Below are 17,356 nucleotides of genomic sequence, written 5' to 3' on the forward strand. Positions count from 1 at the left end.
AATGTCTCACCCTTCTATGTGAATGAATATAACTGAGATTGTTCACTTACAAAACAGTATTGGGGTGCTGCACCTCAATAAGTGTGCGGGGTGCTGAGCAGAGACTGAGAGAGCTCAATCTTCTTATCACGTTCACTCCTCTCAGGAAGTTAGCCTAACTGACAGATGCTATTGTCACAGAGAACATAGCTGGCTCTTTCCTATGCCAGTTTTCCATGACTTTCTTTCCATGGCTTCTTGTGGCAGGAAGACCTTCAATTTTTCATGGCAAATAATTTATGTGCTGTGCTTGGATATATTGAGGATGAATCGCGAACAACTGCGTAATTTGCGCAGGGGCCCTAGAGAAAGAAAGAAATCAAGATCTCCGCACCCCTCTTTAAAACCCAAAGCTATGAAAGCTTCTCTGGCAGAGCACAGGGCCGCACCCTGACCACAGCACCGTGGCAGAGGAAGAGGCTCAGACACGGGACACAGGTCAGCTTGGGGCAGCAAAGTGACAGGGCCCGCAGGCTGGGCCTGGGGCCAGGTCAGGGGATTGCAGGGGAGAAGTGGTCTTCTGTGTATCCTGCGCGGGATCGTTAGGCCCACCCTACCCCGCCACCCTGTGGGGAGACAGCCCGGCAGAAAGGAGGGCGTCAGTTCGTGCAGAGCGCCAGGCGATCGATCGGAAGCCCAGCCCTGACTCTGCTAGGGAACAGCCGCGCTGAGCAGAGCCCTGGGACGGCTGGGAAGAGGGAGGCTCTTCTCACGTTCAAGGAACGATTACGGCTGAAAGAGGCAGCTGGTATAAGCAACACCGTCACAGGACAATATTCTGTCATTTTTCCCTGAATCAGAGTCAGCGGTAAGAACGTGTCCTAGTGGCGGCGGCAGGAAAAAGTGGGTCTGTTTAGACTTCTCACACATCAGAGCCACGGCGGCTCTCTTTTTCTAACAGACTAAGACCTATTTTAAAGAAATGAACTATTGGTGGTATTAGTCATATTCTCTGATCTCAAAAGGTCCCATCTGAATCTGATTTTAGTCAACAATCCCTTGGATTTCCTCAGTGGACATGAAAAAGTACAGTGAGAGCTTCTGAGGCTAAACATGAAAAAGACATCTGAGGGAAGGGAGAAGATAATTGACATAAATGGTATGATGATATGATTACACTAAAGAGAAATGTGACTTTCATGCACTGCACTTTGGTACTGGGACAACATATTCACTACAAAAGAAAATTAGTCTGAAATGAAAATCATTCAAACATAAAGTTATTTGGCATTCTCTTCCTGTAGCCATACGTTAGGCTGTCAAAAAAGAAAAAGAAAAAGAAAAAATCTAGAATATATTGTAATTAAGAAATTCTGTTGATCAAAAAACAGCATTAACAATATGAAAATACAATCCAGAGATATAGAATAGATATTTGTAATACCTTTATCAAAAAAGGAATCATTCAAAATATATAAAGAAATTTTCAAGACAACCCTGTAGAAAATGGGCAACAGATCTGAACAGCCACTTCATAGAAGAGGCTATCCAAGAGGTCAACAGAGATTCATCAGTATCTCCTAATGCTTCACATACACATAGCCTATGACCCAGTAATTCCACTTGTAGGTACACATCCAATAGAAATACAAGCATATGTTCACTGAGAGACCAGTACAAGGACATATTGGTAATATCCAACTTTGAAAGTGCACAAATGCCCATCACAGTACATAGATATATCTTTGTATTGGCACTGCCCATGTCCCAAAAGATCCTCAGGTGATACTAATATGCAATTAAGATTGAGAACCAACCTTCAAAAAGTTCAACATTAACCCTTCGGGCATTTAGCAAATTGCTTGCTCTAGGTACTCAATGAATATTTGTAGATTTGACGCAATTCAAGTGCAGTACAAATGACTTCTGAGCCTATGTCAGGAGTCCTTACTTCTCCTTCAGGTCCTAGTCACAAAGTATTGAAATGGAGTTCGCTCTATTTAAGAACCTGTCAGTAAAACAATTTAGATGGCAAACAAAAATTGCAGAGCTGGTTGAATGAAAATCAATTCAAGACTAATTTAAGAAGCTTCTAAGAAAAATGCTGAGTTTACAAACCAAAATAGAAAATGACCACTGTCACATTTCGGCTTTAAAAATGATTGATTCTTTTCTCTCCATCATTTCTGTGGCTGGAGAATGTGGGCATGTGATAACTTATGCAGCGACTCTGGACATTGAGTTCCCAGTGTCAACAAGGTCAAGGGCACATGTTTAATATACCAATTGGCATCATGTCACTTCCCTTAGTGTTTAGGGTAATGATAGCATCTCTGAATAGGACGACTTAAGATATGTCATAAATCACACACATACAAAAAGACAAAGTGAATGAATATGAACAGGTTGGAACAGACCCAGTGCCCTAATTAAGAGCAAGGATGGAGAAGGAAGGCCTACAAATACAAGGCAAATCATCATTTCCATTATGAAGAGCAACTGATGGTTGAGATTATTTGGGGAAGAGGAGAAGATGTTCCTTTCATTGGTGCTCTTTGTTTCAAATCTATCACATTACATTAATGTTAACTCTTCTCATTTTTTATACAAGATTTTTTTGTTCATTATTTTATTACTCCTTCACTTTGCATGATATCCTACAGGAGAGATCAGTGGAAGCTAATTGTTCTAATATTTAGAAATAGAGGGACTGTTAAAGCCCTTCTGTTTTGTAATTTTTTTCCATAGACTAACACTAGTTGAATCTCTGTACATATTTATAATTTCCTTATTCCTATTTGAATCGCCATATATAATTGTTGCCCAGCTGAATTACGTGATTTATCATGCTGTCTATTTATTTTTAGTGATTTTACTCAGATGCTAAAGCATTGGTCTTGCCTCAGAGTTTCACTCTGAGATGTGAACATATTTTACAACTAGTCTTTACAGGAGAGATGGGAACAAGCAGCGGAGAGAGTGCACTGGTTCCTTCATGTTGTCCCATTGCAGAGCTCACTCCTGAGAGACTGTGGAAGTTTTCATCTAAAAAAATGTAATGTCAATAAACATCATCAATGCAGGTCTGGCCATGGTAGCACAGTGAGATGGAGAATATAATTTAAATAAAAATTAACATATATTCAAATACCGACAGTGCTTTATATGTACATAAAGGTGTTAAAAATAGTATCTCAAATATTTCTACATTATCAAAATTTCTAATATTTCCTATTTTACTTGGTATTTGAAATATTTCACAATAGTTCTTATCTTTCCAGTAATTTTGTTTACAAAAAAAGGAGCATTTTTGGTAAAAGCCACTAAATATGAGGATTACAAAAAATTTACCTTAGACTTACTAACGCTAATTTAGTCTTTCACTTTTGTTCTGCATTTAGAAAGATTGTATTTCCAAGTAACTTAAAACACTGTTACTATTATTATCCTTATCATCGGTGACTGGAATTAAAATATTTTTATTAGGAGAAAAAAGTTACACTGAAACCTATAGACTTACTCTTTGCAATTACATTTACTCTCTCATTTGTCTCAATATCCAAGTATAAATATAATTGTTATGCACACCTGAAAATGCTGATTAGTTGTAATTATTTTTAAGACGGATGGGTGAACTACAAATTAAACTCTTGAACTTGTAAGTAATGGAAATGATATTACCTTTAAAATTATAACCAGAAAACCAACTACACTGGAATAAAGCAGGGATTCCCAGTCACACACCAAGTCACTGGCTCTGAGAGCAGGCTTAAGGCTCATATATTTGAAGTTATTAACATGTAGGGAAACAGTTTTCAAGATAAGGTCCCCTCTACATCTGACATGTGCTGACCCAGAACATATGAACAAAGAAGCCCTGATTTCCTGGTGAGAGTGTGATTATGGGATGGGAGAGAAAGGAGGTGAGATACATTTTTTGGGCTGTGAAGGTCTTTTGCAGCCTGACAAAAGTGCGATTTGTAATATATGAGGTCTGTCCAGAGAAAGTCCAACCATTGTTAATATAATGAGAATGGTTTGAGTGACAGATGTAACCTGGCAGCCAAGGAGAGTGGACTGAACATGCATGCGTGAACAATGACAACTTCACTGTACTAGTCAGTGGGGGTGGTAGATGCTGTTGAGTGCGCATGTATACTGTGTGGCTGTCATATTCAAAATGACTGAGTAGAGCAGTGAATCTGCATCAAATTTTGCGTTAAGCTTGAACATTCTTTCCTGGAAACTATCTGGATGATTCAGAAGGCCACAGCTATGGACAACTGGTGACTGGCAGCTTCATCATGACAATGCACCTGCTCATGCATCATGTCTCATGCAGAGATTTTTGGTGAAACATCACATCACCCAGGTGACTCAGCTGCCCTACAGCCCAGATATGGTTCCCTGTGGCTTCTGGGTTTTCCCAAAACTAAAATCACCTTTGAAAAGAAGAGATTTCAGACCATAGATGAGATTTAAAAAATACAACAGGGCAGCTGATGGCGATTGGGGGAACTGTGTGAGGTCCCAAGGTGTTTATTTTGAAGGGGACTGAGGTGTCATTGTCCTATATACAATGTTTCTTGTATCTTCTTCAATAAACATCTCTATTTTTCACAGTACATGGCTGGATACTTCCTGGACAGATTTCCTATAATCTAGATTGTGGGGCCAGGGACAGTTTGAACCACGTGACAGGTAAGGATAAAGGAAGAAACAAAGGGAAGCTAACTTCAGGTGGAACGAAAAACTGAGAAGTGACGTAAGGAACCCAGAGACCTACCAAGCAGCATCCTGCCCCCCAGGAGATGAGCTGGGGTGAGCTGTGAGCACTGACGGCAAGGACCAGGTCATCAGCGAGCAGTGTGTGTGGGCAGGGAAAATCCCCCAGCTCTGTGTGTCCATCGCCGCGTCAGCCCAGGCACCGCCATCCCTCGGAGTCTGCTTCTCCCCTGTTCCCTCCTTCTGCTCCTCACGTCAGCAAGGAGGATGTGGAAAACGTCAGTTCGGTCATGCCACTCCTTTGACCCCTTAGGATAAAATCCAAATTCCTCACCAATGCCTTTAAAGGCTCGCTGTTAACTCTGCCTCACTCTGGACCACTCTTTCCCTCATGCCGATTCTCTCCTCCAGCGACACTGATTTTTCTCCTTGCCCCTTGACTACCTAAAGCTCATTCCCACAGCTTTGAGCATGTTTTCTGCCCCTGGAATTCTCTTCCTTCACATATTCACAGGGTTCCTTTTTCTGCTTTCTCTAGCCTCTGTTCAAATGTAAGATCCTCAGAGAGAACTCTCCTGACCACCCCACTTGACAGCCCAAATCACTGCCTGACTCCTCATTTGCTCTTCAGTTTACAGTATTTGTCATTATCTGAAATTACATATATACATTGAAACATATATATGTATGCATGCGTACATTAAAATACATGTATATATGTATGTGTGTGTGTATAGTTTTAGTTTGTCTTATATGTTACTCATGCATTGGCTGTCTCTTGTCTTCTGTACTGAAATATACTCTCAAGAAGGTGGAGAACTAACTACTTTTTGGTCTTAGTGAGACATTAAAATAGCTAAAATTATTATTGATTGTTTTTTAATAGTTTTCATTCACTTTGCAATAATTTGGAGTAACTTTTTAAATTATAACTTCCATTGAATCTTCCTGCATAAAAACTTTTTTTAGTATTAAAGAGTAAATTTATTTTTAATTGCCACAAATATAGAGCTCCTTTTTAATATTAAGTTTTAAGAAAAATTTCCATCTAGAATTTTTTAAAATTCTGATTTCTTTGATAGTAACTTTATAAATCAATATTTTATCTTCTAAGTATTATTTTATTAACTTGGTTGGGGTGCTTTGCTAAGAAAGCAGTCCACTCTTGTGGGAGAGGAAGATAAGACCCCGATGTGGCCTCCTGACAGCCAATGGCCTGCCTCTCCCTACAGCTGCTGGCCTTTTTGAAAAAAAATGAATCCTTTTTTTTTTAAATAACATCACATTCACCATTTCAATTTTCTCAATTACCTATGAGAAGGGAAGAGGGAATTACATAACTAGCTTTTTATTAATAGCAGATGTAGAACATCTGAGATTTCTCTTTCTGCCTTTTCTTTTTCATTTTCAATGACTTAGACTTAAACATAACAAAGATTTCAGTTTTTAAAACTTTCAAGTAACATAGCCATCCTGGGATTTAACATATATGGGAATGTCAAAAGCCTACAGATTGCCTCCATAAAGATAAAATCTCTTAGATCCTTATTAAAATTATAAAACATGATTGATGGTAAAAGACTTAAGTCTGTTCTACCCAGTCTTCTGATATCATAATAGTACTTCTATCCATTACAACTACCTGAAATCAAATTAAGGCCAGGATTCCTATCAGACACAATATATAGTGACTCCATTTCTATGAAGTTAAAATTCATACCAAGGATAAAAGTTCATGTGCAGGCAAGTTGCAGCAGATTTCACTGAAAGATTCGAGGACTGTTTTAGCCTTTTCAATTTCCAAGAATAGTAAGGCTATTTCCTAGATCCTGACAGATTTTAAATTGCCATACCTTTGGCTGTAGCCATCTTTCATTTTTTGTAATTCAAGAAATATCTATGTCAACTTCCTGGCTGAGCTTCTAGCATGTTATTAAAAGAAAACTTATGTATTTCTTTTCATATATTCTTTATTATTTCCATATCCTTAAATAACTCGTTGAGTGGCCACAAGATCATGATTAGATGGTCCATTACAGAGCCTTACTCATAGAAGCTGTTCATTAAATATTTATTGAGTGAAAGAAAGAATAAATGATAGAAACAATGGGTATATAAATGTATTAGAAATCTCAAATATATCTTATTCAAAAATATCACAGTCCTGGCTGAGTAAGTCAGTTGTTTGGAGTGTTGTTCCACATACCAAAAGTTTGCGGGTTCAATTCCCAGTCAGGGCACATACCTAGATTGTGGGTTCAATTCCTGGGCACATACAGGAGGCAGGTGATTGATTTTTCTCTCTCACATTTCTCTCTACCCCTTCCTCTCTCTCTGAAATCAATAAACTTATCCTTGGGTGAGAATTCAAAAAAAATATATATATATATCTTACAAATAAGCTTCATCCTTTTCATTGAAAGAGTTAATAAACCAAGACTGTTAAGTTGTAGATGATGTAATGGGGATCTCATGAATTATAAAACATAACTTTTAAAGATGCTTGAAATATAATTTCTGACAATTTATCATTTATCCTGATTTATAGTGTTATTGCATCCTTAGATATATCAAAATTCAGATAAAAGAGATCAGGTAAGAGAAAATCCCTTGAACTTTATGGTCAGTAAGTTCTGTAAAGAAATAGCAAAGATGCAAAATAAAACCAATACATACTAGCAGGTCTATAAATGCCCAGCAAATGTATTTAGGAAATAAAAGAACCATTGACTATAAATATGAAGAAAGTGACAAGGAGATATCAAAAAAAAATGGACAAAATGAGAGACACCAGCAGCACAACTGGTGAAACCTGGCCAAGCATGGATTTTATACACTTTGCCCCTGCTTTTCTTTTCTGTTTCTTGCCTGTTCTGTGATGAAAAGTCACTGGTTGGCATTGCCTGGACTTACAAGGAGGGTTCTTCAGCTCTCCTGGGAACAGAGATAATCCTCTCCAATATCATACAGAAAGCACGAATGTTAAAACAAGTCAAGGAGCTCTGGCCGGGTAGCTCAGTTGGTGGGACTGTCGTCCTGATACCACGAGAGGTGTGGGTTCGATCCCTGATCTGGGTATATGCAGGGATCAGTTAAAAAAAAAACAAAAAACAAGCAAGCAAGTACCAAATCCTAGAACAAATCACAAAATCTGCAATATTAAGAATTCAGGTTTAAATTTAAACACAAATTTAAATATCGTCTCCTGTGTGGATTTCTGCCACTTAACCCCCTTCAATGTCAGCTCTCTGATTTGCAAAGTGGGGATAATACCCATTTCACGGGTTGATGACAAGGAAGAAAAGAAACACCTGGCACACAGTTTGGAACACAGGTTCTCAATAAACGATGGTTCACTGTTGCTATAATCATTACTTTCATAGTTGGCATTATTTTACTTTGGCCCACCTCTGCCCTTACATCTTCCAATGAGATGACAAACTGCCTGGAAACAGAACTTACCCACAAAGAGCTGACTGTTGAGCTGCAGGAGGACATGCCCGTCCGCGGGGGCAGGCTGGGTCTTCGGTGGGAGTTGATCCACTTGAACGGATGCCTCCTTCATGTTCCTTTCAACCCTGACATGGTGCCACCGGTTGTCGTTGAAGTGAGTGGGCGACTGCACGGAGATTTCAGAAGGCCCGTTCCCAACGTCGAATGAAAAAGTCACGACCGCTGGAGCTGGAAACATTAGACATGAAGATTGCTCAAGTCAGTGCACGTGCTGGAGAGCTGAGTCTTCACCATACGTAGAAGGGGCACCATAGCAGAGCAGCTGCTTAACGTAACGGTTCAGACTTTAGGGGGCACCCAAGGGCACTACTAAAGAATAGCTGTGGACTGAGGCAGTAAAATACATTTGTATTTTTAGGAAAAACCAATTTTAAGAAATCTATCCTCAAAGTTAATTTTTTATATGGATAAAAAGTAAAGTTATTTAGCCAGTGCTAGAAAACTAAGTAGCATCTTATAAAAATAACTAATTTTACAGTGACTCAAAGTTTATACAAGTTTTAAAGCATCTGTATGCATTTGATATTAAGATGCTAGTAAGAGTCTAAAAGTATATCAGAGTAATATGGCTGCTTGACTTAATTTTGTAATTAATTGAGAATTTCATTTTTAATAAATATTTTAATTATTTGAATTTAAAATGAATCTCAAATTGGTTCTAGAGGATACAATGATTTCCCCAAATTATCACAGGTTAAATATTAAATTATTTTCTTACCAAAAGATTAACTTAATTTCATGGAATTTTTTCAAAAGGAAACTATGAAAAGATTCAGCTGATAAAATAGAAACATAGTATTTTAAAAATTAGTTAAAGGATTTACTACCAAATAGAATCCCATAGACTTCTCTGGAAGAAGAGACTTACAGCGGAGCTCTATCCGTATGAAATCAGTAATCCCCAGGTTCTCTAAAAACACCCCAGATGAAGCTGTGGTCTTAAAAAAGAAAGACACATCTGCACTGAGTTCTCCGTGGAAAGTAGGAAAGTGAAGGTATGAAGCCTCAGTATTGAAGGAAGCTGAATTCCAAAATGAGCCTGGTTTAAAAAACAAAGGAAAATAACAAAAAGTAAGAAAAATCCATGACATAAAATAAATGACATAATTACATTTTCCATTTTTAGCATTTTTTTCCTATTAAAAATACTGTTAATTTATACAAACATGCTTTTCTCTTTTTCTTAACTGTGTAGCAGGCAAGATGTGAATGCATTAGAGATTTTACAAGGATAGGCCTTCTGGATTCTGTCCAACACAGGGACAGAATGGTCACTACAGAAATGGCCTGAATGTTATATCTGACATAAGAAAAACATCTGTGGCCTAATTACCATCCTCTTCGAAAGTGATACAAAACAGACCTGCCAAAAACTAATTAGGAGACTTAATTTTTTTATAACTTGAAAATTTAAACACCTACATTGCTCTGAATAACAAAAACCCTACAGAAGCTTAAAGTGTTTTTTGTTCTGACTCTTGTAGCACACACCCTTCACAGTGCAGTTACGCTTTCAGCTAACTCTTTTCATTAATGGGTTTGTGATTTTCTAAACTGAGGTTGGTATTCAAAATATCCTCATTTAATTAAAGGTGAAGACACTATGTACTCTATGCTACACTGATATTGTCATGAAAATGTTCTTTTAATTCAAAATTATCTTTTACTTTGTATCTCATAATGAATTAGATAAATAGTGCAAAAGCATTCTCAAAAAGTTTTAAAATGTTCAGATAAGAAGAACATGTGTAAAAAAGGTTGGGGTATAAATTAAGAAATCTGAAAAAAATTATGTAGACTATGTATGTCTTATCTTTACTTTCCAATTAATTTTTTGTTCTATCTACAACTTCCCTTTTTAACAAATATTGTGGGTCTATATGGAAGGTATGGAAATATACAAACACACACACATTTACATATAAATACAGTGGCATGAAGTGACAGGAGTGAAATCCAGCTGGATATGTGTGGCTGATGAGACTCATTATCAGAGAAATGAACTATGCATTGCTGCTCACACCAGCAAATTCTTGACACACCAGATATAAATATACATGTCGAGTTTTAGACAACTGCCTCCTGTACATGCACACAATACTGGATAAATTTCTGTCTCAATCGGCTTCCTGAAAGAACTACGGCAGTTCCACTTATCTGCAGCTTCAGTTGCCCATGATCAGTCGTGGCCTGAAAATACTATATGGTGAATTCCACAAATAAACAATCCTTAAGTTTTAAATTGTGTGCCATTTTGCATAGTGCGAGAACACCTTGCACCATCCCGCTCCGTCCCACCCGGGCAGTGCATCGGTCCTTTGTCCTGTGTCTCCACTCTGTACATGCTACCTGTCCTTAGCCTCTTGGCTGTTTCAGTTATCAGAGGGAAAAACAGACAGGCTACATTCCAATAATTTTTATTACAGTGTATTATTATAATTATCCTATGTTATGGTTTCTGTAAATGTATTACTGTGCCTAATTTACAAATTAAACTTTATCATAGGTATGTATGTATAGGGAAAAAACATAGTATATGTAGGGTTTGGTGCTATCTGTGGTTTTTGGCATCCACTGGGGGGTCTTTGAACGTGTCCCCCGAAGGTAAGGGGAGATCACCACATTGATCCTCTGAAGTTAGAGAAAAGTAATTGCAGGGGAAAAAAATAGTTCACTATGTTTACAAAGAACAGGTACCTAACTAGAGTTAAAAAATGACAAACTTGACTCAGTTTCTAATTGTTCCTCAGATTTTAATTTATTTTCTGTAAACTCTGGACTGAAGAGCAGTGCTCACATCTATAGTCATGCATTGCTTAATGACAGGGATACGATCTGAGAAAGGCACCGCTGGGTGACCCTGTCCTTGGGCGAGCCTCAGGTACACAGACCCAGAGGGCGCAGACCACGACACCCCTCGGCTGCATGGTACGGGCTGCCGCTCTTAGGCTGCAGGCCTGCACAGCATGTTACTGCAGGAAATGCTGCAGGCAACCGTAACACAGTCGACGGCACTTGTGTATCTAAACACATCTAAACATAGAAAATGTACAGTAAAAATGTGATATAAAAGGTAAAAATGGCACACCTGCATAGGGCACTTACATGCGTGGAATCGCAGGCTGGAATCTGCCCTCGGTGAGTCAGCGAGTGAGCGGCGGGTGGCTGTGAAGGCCTAGGACATTACTGCACGTGACTGCAGGCTTTACAAACACTGCCCCACAGGCCCGCCCCTGCTTCCCCTGGACAGAGAACATCGAAGCTGCCCATGCCGCCCATGGACAGCGATGCGGGCTGGGCTGACCGGAAACCGGCTGGGTCAGGCGTGGGTCGCCATGACAGAGACCGTGAGGGGGAGTCCAGGTGGCTGAGGATCGGTAGGACTGAGAAACGACGGAGACGTAAAGGACCGTGGGGGATGGCCTGGCAGTGCGGGTTTGGCTACTGCATGTTGGAATGGTGGTCAGATTAGGGAACTTCGTGGTACCAGAGGAAAGGGGGGTGGCGGTTAGTAGAGAGTAAAGGGGTCAAATACATGGTGACCAAAGATTTGACTTTGGATGGTGGGCACACAATGAAATATACAAATGATGTATCATAGAACTATACACTTGAACTCTATATTATTAACCGTTGTCACCCCCATACATTTAATTTAAAAAGAAAAAAAGAGGGTCATTTAACATGGAGAGAGCGTAGGACTGAGGACTCAGTATTTTGACGCTGAAAATTTGTTTGGGGTTCCACTGACCCTGTCAGGCACAAAGGGCTCTCTCTGGCATTGAACTGATGGAAGAAATAAAACTTAGCTATGCTTTACTTCCTTCCAACCTGAAAACCTGTCCAAAGCGCAGGGACGGGCTGGCTCCACCCCACCACAGAGAGCTCTCCCTCAAGCGGCACTTAATGCTCGTTAAGGCAGCGCCTGTGGACCTGTGGGCCTGTGGGCCTGTGTCCTTGTGGGCCTGTGTCCTTGGGCAGGGTCTTGGGTCCCGCACAAAGAGTGTGCAGCCCTGCGCTCTGAAGGCCGCCGGGCTAGAGCTGGGAGGGCTGCAGCGCCCTGTGAGGAAGTAGCGCAGGGGGGACAGGCCCCTCTGTGCTGAAACGGGGCAGGGGCTGGCAGGCTGGTTTGTAATTTGTGCGCTCAACCCTGAGGGGGGTGAGCGAGAGGGAGCCTGCTGCCAAGCCCCACAGATAATGCTCCTGTGGGGGAAAATAAGAAATTCCTCCTGAACCACACATGCTTCTGTTTCTCACAGGAAATCCAGCTCCATGTTAACCTTGCAGGACCACTGTCGCATACGTGGTCCATTGTTAACCGAGCCATCGTTCCGTGGTGGTGCGTGACTGAACTTTATTTTTTGTTTTTCTTACAGACCTGATTCAAAAGTCAATTCTCAGATCGTATGTGGACAATTTTACAGTTGAACTTATTAGCTGAGAATATACTTTGAGGGCTTTTTATTCCCCCGATAGCCAAATGAAACTGCATATTATCTGAATATGTCGAGCCTAGTTCCTTATTTTCATTTTACAGCTATTTCTAATCTTGAATATTTTGATCTCTAGGAAAAACTGTAAGGAAATGCAAAAGTGAAGGATAACAACACTTCTGTATTGTCATTTTTAGAAATTATATTATGAAAATTAAAATAAAGCCATCAATTTAAATTATGGAATATTGCTAAATCTTACTTATTTGGTCTGATTAGAAAGAGAAACACTCAAAATTGCTTAAAGGACTAAATGAGATACTACTACCATAAGACATAATGTTTCATTTGTTTCATTTCTCTATCACAGCTAACCTAATAAAGCAGCTTATAGGAGGCTTCAGGGAACTGGTGGGAACAGAGGAACAATTCTTTGAATTGCTGCAATCTTTATAATGAATACTTCTATAGTAATTAAAACAATTTATTACCTTTGGTAGCTTAAACAGTCACGCACATAATAGTACCTATTTTATCTAGTTAGCAAGCCTTATTTTACAGATTCATAATAGATAAAAAATGAAGAATATTTTATTGGAAGAAGAAGTGGCTGCTAATTCAAAATAATTCTAAAGAAAGCAACGGCCAATATTTCTAAGATCAAGTAATGTTCTGATATCTCAGCTCTTTACAGGCTGTGCTAAGAAGCACCCAGAAGGATCTGGGCACCTCCGAGAAGGGAGGGGCCTGCGTGAGGCAGAGCAGTGCCCGGCAGGCAGGCCCAGCGTGCAGCTGCAGGAATTTGAAGAGAGGATTTCTTGGCTCAGGTAGTTTTTCAAATAAAATCCCTAAACTGCACCAGTAAGCAGATCTGAAAGCAATCATTCACTGTATGAATGCTGGTTGGGGGAGTAAGACCCCCTTGCGCCATCCCAACGAAAGCAAATCATGGCATATTATTCTAAGAAATTAATGACTAGTGCTTAATAAAAGTAATTAATAATGAATATGCTTTAAATTAAATTCAATATAGGGTATTAGAGAATTGGAAAGATTCCTTCATGCATGGCACCTTGTATCTTCCCAGAATTAAAAAAAAAATTGTAATGAATAGCAGGTTCCATATAGTCATTTACTTAGAAGATGTACTAAGTAGGTAATTATATAAAGTAAAAAGAGTTCATTTAGGAAAATTAACATAGTAGACTGTTAGATTACAAGTAATCTTTAAAATATTTGCTTCACTGAACTTTTATTCATAGTATTAATAGATTATCCTTTTAAAAGTAACATATAAAGACAGAAGGAGTGTTAGTGGTTTCCTGGTCAGGAGACGGGGCTGCTGACGACAGCAGCTAAGGAGCGTGGGTCTTCGGGGGGTAATGACATGTTCTAAAATTCATTCTAACAGTTACACAATGCTGTGCATATACCAAAAGCCACTGAATGGTCCACTTCATATGGCTGAATTATATGGTATGTGAATTTCATCTCAATAAGGCTGTTTGAAACAAAACCAACAGTATTTGGAAAATATATTGCTTTTTAAGAAAACGTTTTACTTTTCAGATCAAAATGCAGATGATGTGCCCACCCTACCTTTTTTTTTAAAGCACAAAAAGTGTCATGTAAATTTCTGTACATATTTAATGATTACAACTCAATGAGTTTGGTACCGGTACCTTTCTTAAAAGTGAATAAAATAAAATGAAATACAGAAATGGCAAGGGAAAGGATAATATACTAGTCAAACGACTCTTTCTGAATTCTGAAGAATCATTTTCAAAACTGGAAATATGGATTTCTTTAATGAAAATTTTTATTTTGAGATAATTGGAGATTTTCACGCAGTTACAAGAATTAACAAAGGAAGATTGTGTGTCCCCCTTGGCTAGTTTTCCCCAATGGTAACATCTTGCAAACTTGTACAAAATCACAACCAGGATGTCGGTACTGACACAGTTAGGATGAAGGACACTCGCGTCACCTCAGGTCCTCCTCGCCCTTCCCCTCACGGCCCACCCCCTTTCCTTCTGCTCATACCCCCTCTTTAACCCCTGACCACCTCTGATCAGCGCTCCTTCTCATTTAAGAAGGTTCTACAAATAAAAGCATACATATGTAGCCTTTTGAGATTGACTTTTACTTTTCTCACTCAAAATTACTCTCTGAAGACTCACCCCAGTAGCTCATTCCTTTCTACTGTCCAGTGGATTTCAACGGTGTGGACATACTGCAATCCTAACTGTGCTCCTGCTGAAGGATGCATTGGCCGTTTTCCATTTTCAGGTATTACATAAAAGCTGCCATGAACATCCACGTACAGGTGTCTGCGTGAATAGAAGTTTTCAGTTCTCTGGGACAAGTGCAGAGGAGCACAATTCTTGGGTGATATGACAGCTGCATGTTTGTTTGTTTGTTCATCTGTCTTTGCAAAACTGCCAAACTTTCCCAGAGTGGCTGCATCATTTTACATTTCCACCAGCAATATACGAGTGATCCAGTTTCTCCACATCCTGGCCAGAATTCTGTGCTGTCGCTGTTTTTATTTTTATTTTTAATTTTAGCTATTTTGAAAGTATGTAATGATAGCTCTTTGTGGTTTTAATATCTCAGTGGCTGATGATTTAGAGTATCTTATGTGCTTAACTGTCATCCATATTCCATATTTGGTAAAATCTCTCTTGATGCATTTTACCCACTGTATTCCTGGCTTGCTGATGGCCACCTCCTCGCTGTGTCTTCACGTGGCCTTTCCTGTGTACAAAGTGGGGGTGGGAGGAGGGGGCAGGGAGAGAGAGAAAGAGCCAGCTCTCTGGTGTCTGTTCCAGTTCTTACAAGAACACAAATTAATCAGATTACGGTCCCACCCTTATGACCTCACTTAATTTATATTACTTCCTTAAAGACCCTACAACCGAATACTGCCACACTAGGGGGGTCAGAGCTTTAACATATAACTTTTGGAGGTGGAGAAACAATTCATAGTCATATGAAAATACCCATACTGTAACTGAATTGCTTTCCTTTCACTGTTGACTTTTGAGGGTTCTCTGCCAATTCTCAGCTCTCATTCTACTCTTCTTGTCAACAATAATAGCGTAGCTCATTGTTCTCCTTTCCTTGAAATGTTTTCTTCACATTCTCAGTTTTCTTTCTTCCTCCTCACTTCCTTCATCATATCAATGTCTGAGGGGCCCAAGATACTTCTCCATCCACAATGACTCCCACTGGTCCACTTCATGGCTTTAAATGTGCTGTTGATTAAAAAAATATACATTTGAAGCCTGGAACTATCAAGCTAATAATTCCACATCTCTGTCCGAATGCCCAATGGCATCTCAGCGTTATGATGTTCAGAAACTGCGTCTTTTTGTCTCTCGCAGCTCCTTGGCCCCAGCAGCAGTCTTCTACGTCTCAGCAGAGGCCGCCTCTGTGTGCCTCTAGCAGGTGTTTAGACTTAAACGCCTTGCTGTCATTCTTGACTCCTTCTCTTGCAATCCGCATCAATCCATCAGCAAATTTTATTGCTTCTTCTACACTGCACTCAAACGATCTTCGTGCCCATGGCCCAAGCCACCGCAATCTAGCAGCTGGGTGGGGGGCAGGGCCTCATGATAGGTCTCCTTGCTTCAGCCTTATGCTGCTCAATCTCATTAAAGCATTAGTTAAATCACATCACCCTTCTTCTCAAACTCTCTCATGTTTTCCAATCTCATTCACATCAAAAAATAAAGAACTTTCAGAAAAGTCCTCCAAGAGCTGACTACCAGTTTCCACTCTGACCTCTACGATTCTCCTCGTTGCTGGCTCTGCCCCTAATGGATTGACCACATTGCTGTTCCATGAGCACACCAGGTACAGCCCCATTTCTGTGCATTTTTCTCTCTGTATAGAGTGCTCTTTTTAGATATACTTGTCTTGTATATGTTGCTCCCTTATTTCCTTCACGTTTTTATTCACACGCTACCTTATTATTGGGCATTTAGTGACCATTGGATTTAAAATTTCCAATCTAATCCCACTCCTGCCTCAACTATATTGTCTTCACAACACTTACTAGTATCTGTCACACCATATATTTTGCTTGTTTTTTGTTCATCCCAAGAAAACCCAAGCTCCAAAAATGCAGATGTTTGTGTTTATTTTGTTTGCTGCTATCTCTCTCTCTATGGGAGGAAGGAACAGTATAATGTATGGGCTTAATAAATATTTGTTAAATGAAATTGTAAGATGTCCTTTGTCAAAGGAGCAACTGGAAAGCTTAGAGCAATTGCTCCCAGTTTGATTGTATCATATGGATCTCAATAAATACACACAAATTATTTGGTAAATAATTAGGAAGAGAGGAGATAGAAAAGAGAGGAAAAGAACATGAGAAGAGAATAAAAAGGTGGAGCAACTTTAGGAAAATTAAATAAAGAAAACCAAAGGAAAGGATCAAATTATAAAAATAAAAGTGACAAAATTCCTTGATTATCAAACACAGTAAAGCTTGCAAATTTTGGTTATATGATTATGTACTAAAATGGAATTGATCTTTACTCTATTTAATGGTTTATATGTTGTCTGCCAAATGGAACAGAACTGTCAAACGGAAGAGAAATTAAACAAATCACTAGTCAATATCTTTTTCCAGTCTAAGAATATAACTTCTGCAAAGTTATTTATTGCCTACATGCACCTTTGATTATTTAATGCATTCT

General features: G+C 39.2%; 1 protein-coding gene across 1 annotated transcript in view; it reads right to left on the reverse strand.

Annotated features, from left to right (window-relative positions):
- Positions 1 to 17,356, reverse strand: part of CNTNAP4 (contactin associated protein family member 4) — a 230,621-nt gene that overhangs the window by 23,785 nt on the left and 189,480 nt on the right. Inside the window, exons 16-17 of the mRNA XM_054579166.1 lie at positions 9,086 to 9,256; positions 8,167 to 8,385 (exon numbers count right to left, since the gene is read on the reverse strand). Of these exons, the coding sequence (XP_054435141.1) occupies positions 8,167 to 8,385; positions 9,086 to 9,256 (390 nt within the window). The remainder of the gene's footprint in view (positions 1 to 8,166; positions 8,386 to 9,085; positions 9,257 to 17,356) is intronic.

The sequence above is a fragment of the Pteronotus mesoamericanus genome, unplaced genomic scaffold (genome assembly GCF_021234165.1).
Source record: "Pteronotus mesoamericanus isolate MK-2021 breed Mesoamerican mustached bat unplaced genomic scaffold, CSHL_Meso_final contig_52, whole genome shotgun sequence".
NCBI lineage: Eukaryota > Metazoa > Chordata > Mammalia > Chiroptera > Mormoopidae > Pteronotus > Pteronotus mesoamericanus.